We start from the raw sequence: 11,584 nt of genomic DNA, 5'->3' as shown, positions 1-11,584 counted from the left end.
ATTATTCCCTTTGCAATAGATCTACTTGGGGCAAAACCACTATGTTCCTCTGAAATGATCTTATCTAACACCTTCTTTAATCTATTTGCCATTACTTTTGTGATTATCTTATAACAAGTATTGCATAAAGCAATTGGTCAAAAATCACCCATACTTGTAGCTTATTTCTTCTTGGGAATGAGGGATAAGAAGGTATGATTGATGGCTCCCAAAATTGTTGCTTTTTTTAATTCCTCTGCAGCCTTGAGCAGATCATTCTTTATGATCTCCCAAAAGGTTTGATAGAAGCAAGCCAGAAATCCATCTGGCCCAAGGGCCTTGTCAGGGGCTAATTGGAATGTAGCCTTTCTAAGTTCCTCTAGAGTGATAGGCTTAGATATCTTTGTGTTCTCTTCATCTGAAATGATGTTGGGAATCTGATTGAGAAAATAATTTCTGATAGCTCTCTAATTTACACTTTGGATATCCCAATTCAGGAGGTTTTGAAAATATCCCACCGCTTCTCGATTGATCTCATCTTTCGAACATATCACAGTCCCATCTTCTTTGATCAATTCCAAGATTCTATTTCTATTTCATTTTGTAACTGCAGAGTTGTGAATTTTTTTTGTGTTCTTGTCCCCTTCCTATAGACATAACTCTCCTGACTTTTGTCTCCAAAATTGTTCCTCTCTAGCCAAGATTTTTGCTTGTTTTGCTTTGAGCTTTTGCTCCAATCCAAACTCTTCATCTCTCATACCATGAGCTATGACCACATCATTCAGAGCCCTCAATTCATTTTCAATCCTTTGGATTTCTGTGAAAATGTTCTTAAAATGTACCCTGATCCACTCCTTGAGTTTGGCTTTAATATATGAGAGGTTCTTGGGGAAAATAAACATCTTGGAGTGATTTCCAATTCTACATTCCTGCCACCACTGAGTTAAGGAATCCAAGAGGGAAGGATCCCTGATCCATATCTTTTCAAACCTAAAAGGGGATCCACCAGAATATGGGTCCGAAGCAAAGACCAATTGGATTGGGAAATGATCCGATCCACTAAAACGAAGAATTGAAGACTCCACCAAGCCTGGAACCATTGACCAATCACTGAAGGGGAAAAATCTGTCTAACTTTTCTGCAATGCAAGTGAAACCTTGCCTTCTGTTGGTCCAGGTATATTTGTCGTTATTTGCCACTATTTCCCTTAGATAACTAGAATCCACAAATTCCTGAAAATCTTGTTGGATTCGATTCTTCACTATTGAGCTTCCCATTTTCTTTGAACAATTAAGGGTCACATTAAAATCCCCCCCAATAATAATCTTCTCATCCTTGTCAGATCTAAGTTTCTTAGATAACTCTTGCCATAGCTCCCTCTTAGCGGGTGTGGCAATGGGTCCATACACATTGATCACCTTCCAACACTGATTATCTTGAAATACTTCAAAAAATACCATCATCCAGTTATTGTCGGCCTCCACAATAGAGCATCAACCCTTTGAAGGATTCCAAAGAACCCCAATTCCACCCGAAGACCGCAAAGATTCTACAAAAACACCCTCCCACTACCTCCAAAACTTCATCTTACTCTCCTGCTCCACCTTACTCCATTTGGTTTCCTGTACCAACACTAAATCTGCCTTACTAGACTCAATTTTGCTGCTTGAAAAGGCACCATTTTGTAGGGGCATTGTTGGTAAACAGATTTGTCATTGCGGTAGTTTATCTGAAATTGACCCTGTTTGCTCGATGAGCAGTGACAAATGTTCCAACAGTTGGAGATATTGAAGTGAAACCACAATCTTCCTCTGCATTTGAGAGGGGCATCTCCCTCGTATGATAGAGGTATTTAGGATTTTTGTGTACTTTTAACCTGAAAGTACACAAAGGAGAAAACGTAGAACTTAAACCAATATTAATAATATAAACCCTACTAGAAGACATATGAATATCAAGTAGGATTCCATAAAGGATAACAATTATAAAAGGGGTTAACGCCAAATAGGTTAGTCATATAATGATGATAAAAAAGTACAATAAACCTCAACACACGAAGAGATAGGTTGCACTAGCACATGCAAGTCAAGATACCATGAAATGATGTGTTCCATCAACAAATTTCACCAATACATAAAGGGATTACTAATTCAACATATGATAAATTAGTAACGATAACTCATGAATACATTCAAGACACACGAACTCAATGCATTCTTCATTATTCTTTTTGAAAATATACAAGTTCAAAAACCCCCTATTACAAAGGTATGAATATCAAAGTTCGCACTTGGTTCCTCTACAAAATTCTGCAGAGTTTTCCCCTTGTCATAAAAGTCCCTTCTTTACATTACAAATAACCTTCTATTTATAGGCTTCTCAGAATAACCACCTTAGTAACTAACTTTGGAAAGGTTAATAACTAACTCATTTTTATGCAAAAATAGCTTAGTTGGCCAAATCGGCAGTTCTGTGATGAACATACGCTGTCGATTGGATAAGCAGCTTAAAGGATACACTCAAGCAGGTCCTCTAGGGAAGACTAGGATAGCAGATTGCGACACTTTGTGATGAACAGTGAGGACCAAGACATAGTACTTTGTGATGAACAGGGAGTACTAAAAAAAATAGCAGCACTTTGTGATGAACAGTGAGTGCAAATGTGAGCAGCACTTTGTGATGAACAGGGAGTACAAAAACACGTAGTACTTTGTGATGAATAGGGAGTACCAATAGGATAGAAGCAACACTTTGTGATGAATAGTGAGTGTCACTAGGATATAAGCAACACTTTGTGATGAACAGTGAGTGTCACTAGGATATAGTATCATAAGCACTTAAGATAAAAAGCAACATTTTGTGATGAACAGTGAATGACACTATGACTGACATGATTGATTTGCTTGACTGCAGGAGTATTTGCCTATGTTGGAGTCATGGGAGAGATTCTCATCGACGCAGAGATTACGACCAGAGCTAACATTCAAGGATCGAGCTGCTATTGAGGGTATGGGTCTACGATACATTCTGTATGTGCCGGAGTTTCAGGCGAACATGGGTTTGATGACTGCACTTGCTAAGAGATGGCACTCAGAGACATGCACGTTCCATTTTTTGATGGGTGAGCTGACAATCACCTTAGAGGATGTGTATAGGATTTTGAGGATACCGATCGATGGGGAGTTAATTCCTTACGATCAAGACGGAGATAGGGATGCACTGAGATGAGTGTTTCAGGATCCAGGACTGGAGATGAGGGCTGGACATGTGGCATGGGAAATGATGACACAGACAGGATTGGCGCTAGTGGCGATGCTGGTAGGAGTGATTAGTGGGTTCCTCCGTATTAGTTTTGTACCATTTTTTATGATGATGTAGACACCTGCGGGTGATTGTAGCCATATGATTTTGACATCATTGTATCATGACACTTATGATTTTAATATATATATATATATATATATATATATATATATATATATATATATATATATATATATATATATATGAGATGATTCATCCTTGCGACACCTATATGCATGTGTACCTATGTGATGAGATGTTCTTATGTGATGCTTATGATATGGATGCAAATATGTACATGATGGAATGCAATATTTTTGTTCTTTTGTGTTTTTAATATGTTATGTCAATGCAAATGTGAATGTATGAAATGCAGACGAATATGATAATGCAAATAATTATGAACATGTGTTGTGTGCATGATGTGATGCATTTGGGATATCTATATGTATATGTGAAATGCTAACATGTGATAATGCAGGTGCAACTACATGAAATGCAAATGTTTTTGGCGTGTCATTATACTCAGTCATGTGATAATGGGCTACACGGACTCAAGAAGGACGATGGAGGTCAATCAAGAAAGGGGGATGGAAGATAGAAGATATGAAAGTGAAAAGAGCTTCTTGTGCATTATCATCATTGAGCTTTATTATGGCAAAATAGGTTATGACAATCGAGGCATATGTTCGACCCAGAAAGTCATTGTACCCGTTTGCATGTAGATAAGACAGTCACAAATAAGGAATACCCCAGTTCATACTAGACTCTCAGTGTCCTCATATTCTTGGACAAGTCATAGCATTACTAAGAGGCAATCCATAGACAACAAAAGAAAAATAGGTGACGATACCCCATCCTCGCCTTTCTAGTCAAAGACATCCCGGAGATAAAATCTCTAGTCAGAGACATCCTGGAAAAGCTAAAAGACATGTCACTAAAAAGATAAAATCAAAAGAAAACCAAGACTCGACTGTAGTCCTCAAATTTAGTGTCTCTTGTCACTTGTATAAGTTTTATTTGATTGTGGTCACAATGTTTACTTTCACAAAAAGGATAGATAGCACTGAACCATAATGTTGTCTAAGTCTGTTGAAAGATTTGATTTGTTGAAGCCCATTGTTGCTGTTGTGTCTCATCTAAAACTGACTGAATCCATAAAACTGATACTTTATTGCGGAGAAGACAAAACTTTATTGTGGATTGGCAATGCAAATGCTACTTTATTGCGGGTTGTGTGCTGATAGACTGAAGAAAAGTGGAAGAAACCGTACTCCTCAAAACGTGCGATGTTCTTGTATCCACACCCATTACTAAACGTAGGATTTGCTTTAGCCACAGATAGGACCTGATTTATTATGAATGGAGAAAGGTGAAAAGGGAGGTTATTATGGATGGCTAACCAATCTTGGGTAGATCAATGTATATGGTGAAAATGGAAACAACGATATTGAAAGACTAAATGAATTCAACCACAAAACCCTAGCCTAACAACAACAAAGATCCACTATAACATATGAAGATTACCTAAGACAATGCAAATCAAATGAAATCACAAAGATTATACCATCACATGTCCAATAGGGTTTGGATCTCCATTCTTCCTATCTCCATTGATCTTGCTTGATATATTTGCTCTCAGATTTTATGTACACAAGAGTTCAACAAAGAACGGAAATGTGGTTGCAAGTAGAATCTCATATGAAAAGCCTAGTGTAGTCAAGTGCATAAATTGATTAGCCAGGGTTTGATAATGAAGGAAGCATCTCCTTATATAGAAGACACTATATGAAATGGATGGATAAGATTGAGAGGTGTAAAAGAGGTCAGCTATGATTAGAGGGTGGGTAAAGAAAATAATAAAATAATGAAAGGGGTAGGTAGTGTATGAATTAAAATATGAATGACATGTGTCATGGGTAGAAAAGGCTAATGAATTAATTAAATAAATAAAGATTTATTTAATTAATAGAGGAAGTGGGATCAATTAAATAAATAAAATATTTATTTAATTTAAGAAAAGGATAATTAAAATAAATAAATGTGTATTTCACCATATACATTTTGGCACGCCCGGTGGGACTCTTGTCCCTTTTGCATTTAACATCCTTGTTGCAGGTTTTGTGTTTTGAAGTTGCAGATCTGACATTGTCGACAGTATTTTGATATTTTTGCGTCTACGTACTTTCAAATCGCATTTTTGGTTTTCAGCCGCGTCTGCGACATCTAGGATCGCGTCCACACCCTCAACAGTTTTTTTTTTTTGCAGATTCTAGAAATCGCGTCTGTGTTCCCTAGTCGCGTCTATGGGGTTTTCAGGCGCGTCTGCGTCCAGAAGCTGCGTCTGGGTTACGGAGCCGCATCTGTGTTTCACAGAAGTGCATCTGCATCCAGAAGCTGTGTTTGTGTTTATGATACCCGTGTCTATGCGCACTGATTTCATTTTTTGGGGGGGGATTTTCATTGATTCAGTTTTTAGTCATTCGGTTTATTTTTTTAGATCTAGTTTATCTTGAGCTAACATTTTTAGATCTAGCTAACGAAATTGTTGCAGCTTGTCTTGAAAGCAAAATCATTTTGTTGAAGACCCCTATTTTCGCAAAGTCTTTTAGATCTAAAATTTACCTAACTTGTGTGCTTGCAGGAAGGGGTGATTATTTCAAACAATCCAAACTACTAACAAATCTTTGTTGCAGTACCTTGGCAAGGGTTTTTGGATTTTTATTGTGTGTCTTGTTTTCATAGACTAGCAAACACTTCAATTGGTGCTTTAAAATTGAATCATTGTCTTTTGTGTCTTGAGAAATAGGCTCTTTTTGTTTAATCTTTAGAGGGTCTGTCTCTCCATGTGGTCATTAGGACTACTAGTGAGGAGAGAATGACCCAAGTGGTAGCAAAAGAAAAACCATCTTCTTCCAAACCACTATAAATAACTGTATTCATGGTGAAAACTATGAATAACGTGTGCTTATTAGTTCATACCGACACTATGTCTCCCCATAAACCCATTTGATCAAATTTATTTGATCATTTGTAGGGCGTAACCCCTACCGGCTGGGAGCCTTTTGTATTTACAGAGCTGAAAGTGCCGCATGTGTGGCCACACGAGAAGATGCCCTTACTAGCACCTTTTTGTTTTAGAAGCCCAAATCCTTCTAGATGTTGGGGCAGGAGGTTGGACCTCTGGTAGTGGCCCACACACATACGGTTCTTAGTAGAGATACAAAGTTCGCCACAAGGAGTTTTTGTGGGGACTGATGCTTGGCTGCCCCGAGAAGTGAGTGCCGAGGGTGGAGCCAATGGGGTCAAGCATCTAAGTATTCGCTCTGAATAGCGTAGCCTCGAGGGTAAAACCCCACGTGGGATCAACAACTATTGTCTTGGCCAGCCATAAGAATTGTGCTTGACTTATTTTAAACATTCAAACATTCAAGACCAAACAACAATACATTGTGTCTTTTCTGTCTTCAAGTGTATGCAAAACAATTTTACATCAAACAACACACTTTTCTTTGAGTCATTTTTGTCTAGACACTTGCAAATATTGAGTCCTCATCAACACTGTGTCATCTTGTCATGAAAAAATAGTCAAACATTCAGATTGGGTCACAACAAAGCAACTTCACATATTGGAAAAAGAAAATTGCACAAATTTTGCAGAAACACGTTTGTGTCTGACATAATAGCATATGTGTCGTATAACCGCGTCTGTGAAGGGCAGAAACGCGTCTGTGTTCTCAGAATCAACATTGCATTTACAAAATCTCAGACTCGCGTCTGTGTTAAATAGAACCACGTCTGTGTCAGGAAATCGCGTCTGTGCAGTATACAGGCACGTCTGTGTTCAGAATTGAAAAACTTTTACAGTCCAGCAAACAAACACAGTCAATTTTGGAATTCTTGAGCTTCCTAGGTTATTTCTCCAGGGTTTCATCTAGCATTCAACCTGTCTTTGGGTCTTACAAAGTCCATCATTGCTTTACACCTTACATTACATTCACATCTATCTAAACTTGAGTCAAAAGGTCACTTGATTGTCCTCATCATACTTTGTCAACACACTACATACAACAACATTTTTCTAAGTGGTCCCTCATCAAGGTCTATCACCTTTGGGTCTTATTTGGTCTTACTTAGAGTCAAGGTCAACTTACCTCATCAAGAGAAACTATCCTCTCTTTGGAAGCCACACCTACTCTACTACATACATACTCGGTCTTACACTTTGGACATTGCAAGTACACCTCAGATTCATTTGCATTCCATCCAACTCTTGGTCTTCCATACTCTTCCATTTTCATCTAGTCTCACACATCTTGGTCAATACCTAGTTCATGGTTGAAACTCATTCCCAAAAATCTAGGAGAGAAGCTAAAGAGTCTCAAGAATCCACAAACATGAGTTCCTATGAGTATGACAATGATATCTTTTTCAATTCTGATCATACTACATTACCTAACATGGATGCTTATAGAAACATTCCAAATGTTGAGCACATGGACACTACAAACAATAATGATACACACAATGACAATAGGGATGACATTGCAGTACATTCAGCAGAAGTGGAAGACACCATTATGAATCCTCATTTTAATCGATTGGTTGAGGAAATAATGAGGAGAGATAGACAATATTTCTTACAAGTGATGGCACAAAGTGGAGCCAAGATCCCTCGTGATTTTGACATGTCTCAAATAATGGAGCATAGACCTTTGCAACAATCTCACTCCAACATGGATCAAAGGAGGCCTAATAGTGGAGGCAATAGAGGACCACATATGGTGCCTGAATCACCATCATCTTTGTTTAAAAAACCAAAGGTCCCATACACACATGGTCAAGCATATCGCAGACCATTATGGAAGTCTTATACAAAAAAGTATGCTCAATCACATACCAATGCTAAGGACCAACCACCAAAGCAATTGGATATTCAAAGGCATGCTCAAAATTTGGACACAAGGAAACCCCGCGTCAAATTTGGGGGCAACACACTAGAACAAACTCATGACATTCCTATAGAGTATGGTATACATGGACAAAGCAGATTTTCCATTCCTCACCACGACTCTATACCAGGTGGTCCATATACGCAGCATCATTATAGACCTCCTCCATATGAACATGTGTATGATCAATATCATCCATCTATGCAACATGCTCCTCCTCCAATTGGTGCCTTAAGCATGGGGTATGGTCCAAGAAGTTGATCTCCACCTAACAACGATTTGGAACAACAAATCAGGGACTTACAAAAGAAAATGGAGGACATAAATACACCGAAGCCAACTTACACAATGAGAGACATATGTCCTTATCCATTTGACAAAAGCATTCCAATGCCTCCATTTCCTATACACTTTGTGATGCCTAAGTTTGATAAGTATAGAGGAAAAGGAGATCCTAAGGCACACATAAGACAGTTTTTCACAGCTTGCATTGAGGTAGCAGCAAAAGAGACATATTTGATGGGATTCTTCCCACAAAGCCTAGGTGATCAAGCTATGGAATGGTTCTCCCAACTTCCACCTGGTATTAAGTCATGGGGTGACTTAGCAGAGGCATTTATTCAACATTTCTCCTACAACATAGAGACAGACATATCAGTCACTACTTTGTGCAACACCAAGCAAAATGAGGGAGAGTCTTTTGCATCATTTTTACAAAGATGGAGAAATCTAGCCAGCAGATGCTCTTGTGAAATTCCACAAAAACAAATGGTAGAGATGTTCACCCAGAATGTTAACAAAGACATTGGCTATGATCTAAGGAAAGCTTGTTTGTCCACCTTTAAGGACGTCATTGAAAAAGGCTTAGCAACAAAGAAGGTCCTAATTGAACAAGGAGTCATTAAGATATTTAAGGAAAACAAAGATGACTTTAAAGGAAAAGATAAGCCAAGATTTTGGAATAAAAACAAGAACACAGTCAATGATGGTGTTGTTGATGCCAATACAGTGCGACCCAAAATAGTTTTTTCGGGATCAAGCTCTACAAACAATCAAGTGAATACTCAAACAACTTCTAGATCATGAAAGAAGTATACCCCATTGGGAGAACCACTTGAGTCAGTTTTCAAGAAGCTAGTGGCAAACAAAGTAATCACAATTCCAGATTTTCCACCATATGAGCCAAAGGTCAAACCAAATTGGTGGAATGATGATGAATATTATGAATTTCATAAGAGTAAAGGTCATAAAATAGGAAATTATCATCGACTGAAGAACATCATACAAGATCTTATTGATAGAGGTGACATTGAGATTGAAGGACACTCATCCAATCAAGAACATGAGATGTTTAAGGAACCATTCCCAAAACATGACAAAGGAAAAGCTAAAGTCACAGATGACCAAACCAACTATACCAGAGCATCCTATAACTATGATTCAACTATCAATCACATCTCGATGGACAATTATGTCTCTACCATTATCATCAGGGACAAAACCCCTGAGAATTCTACCCAGAGACCCAAGATCGTTCTGAAAGGCATTGGATCTTCTTCCGAACCTACCTCTGAATGTCATGTTACAACCCGTCGAGGTAAATTCACTTTGCAAGGTGCTCTAGCCAAAAACACCGCTTCCTCATCAACCAAGCTTGAGTACGACCTTGTAGAACAATTAGGGAAAACACATGCGCTTATCTCCATCCTTGAGCTCTTACGCATATCCCCCGCACATAAAGCTATTCTTGACAAAATTTTGAGAGACACTACTGTTCCTACTGATTTGAACATGGACCAGTTTCAAGCCATGGTGGGATACCTTTCCATTCCACACTCTCTTACATTCACAGAAGTCGATGATGCCTCCGTAAGTCAGCCGCATAATGCACCATTACACATTGAAGCCTTCATACACAAACATAGAATCAAACGAGTCCTGATAGATGGAGGAGCAGGTCTAAATATTTGTACATTGAGCACTATTAAACAATTGGGATATTCTGACAAAGCTATGAATTCTACAAACAAAATTACGATCAAAGCATATGATGATGAAGAGCGTTCATCCAAGGGCACAGTCACCTTACCTCTCAGAGTTAGGCCAGTTACAAAGGATGTGGTTTGTCAAGTCCTAGACCTAGATCTCGCATACAACATATTACTACGATGTCCTTGGATTCATGAAATGAGGGCGGTCCCATCTACATATCACCAATGCATCAAGTTTCCTCATAGTGGAGTTGAAATAACAGTTAATGGAGATCCTAATCCATTCATATATTGCAATAACTTGAGACCAAAAACTGAGACCATCATTACCAGTAATTGCGAAGCTATTCCTTCTTCTGCATACATTGATCTTGAGTCATTAAAACCTTTGACATCAAAACAAGGTGAACTTAAGGGCAAACTCCAAGACAAGGGCATGGGTGAATACACTTTGAATCAGACCATGTACTTACAACAAGTCATGAGTTCACCAAAAGAATATGGAAGACCACATCCTAATAAGCAGGTATATATCATTATACTCAAATGGGGTGATGAGGAGGTATAGTAGGAAGGTTAGTCTTCTTTTGAGGTTGGTGGGATTTGTTCTCAATGTGCTTCCCAAATCAATCCCTAGGCACAAAAGGGATTCTTCTAAACCTTTCTCCTATCTCCTCCTCTCTATTCAACACTGCTTACACTCTATTGTATTGGACATCACTCCTCCTAACCTTCCATGCTAAGGCATTCAAGTCTGAAATGAGGTCCTCTTGTGTGTCACCAAAAATGAACAAGTTTGGTTGTCCAACTGGCTGAATCTCCTCTCTTCCAGGAATGGGCAACTGTTGGAGAACCATGGTTTACCTAACCTTGTTTGCACCTTTAAGGAATTAAATCATATTAAAGTGTTGATTGAGCATCTGGACAGGTCTACAAGGTATGATGACTGTCCTTCACTTTCCAAGAATGAAAATTTCCAAGTTGGGTGCAAAGAACGTTGGTTTACTCAAGGCAACTTCTAGGTTCAAATGGTCATCTTGAACAAATGACTTAGTGAAATGTTGTGGAGCATGTAGTAGGGTGTATCAGGTCTCAACTCACCAATTTTGATGGTTTGAAACAATCCTTTGCTTCCCCTTCCTTACCGATCTCATGAATTGGTCAAATTTGCTCCAAAAAGGCTACTAGAATTAGCCCTAGTTTTTAATGAAAATTGTTCACCCTGCTCAACCTACTAAACTTCATGACAAAACCTTGGAGATATGGTCATTTGATGTTGAAATCTCAAGGATTTTTGCTATGGCAAGTACTGTACGGACTGTTTTGGTGCTGTCCCACAAAATAGGCACTTTTCAAGGG

General features: G+C 38.5%; 1 protein-coding gene across 1 annotated transcript; it reads right to left on the bottom strand.

Annotated features, from left to right (window-relative positions):
* Window positions 1-626: 626 nt before the first annotated feature.
* Window positions 627-1,439, bottom strand: LOC131860410 (uncharacterized). Its single transcript, XM_059214821.1, has one exon. It carries the CDS (start codon window positions 1,437-1,439, stop codon window positions 627-629), a length of 813 nt encoding a protein of 270 aa, XP_059070804.1.
* Between the last annotated feature and the right edge of the window lie 10,145 nt (window positions 1,440-11,584).

This window comes from Cryptomeria japonica, chromosome 11 (assembly GCF_030272615.1).
Source record: "Cryptomeria japonica chromosome 11, Sugi_1.0, whole genome shotgun sequence".
Lineage (NCBI taxonomy): Eukaryota > Viridiplantae > Streptophyta > Pinopsida > Cupressales > Cupressaceae > Cryptomeria > Cryptomeria japonica.
This window is presented reverse-complemented; position numbering and strand designations above follow the sequence as displayed.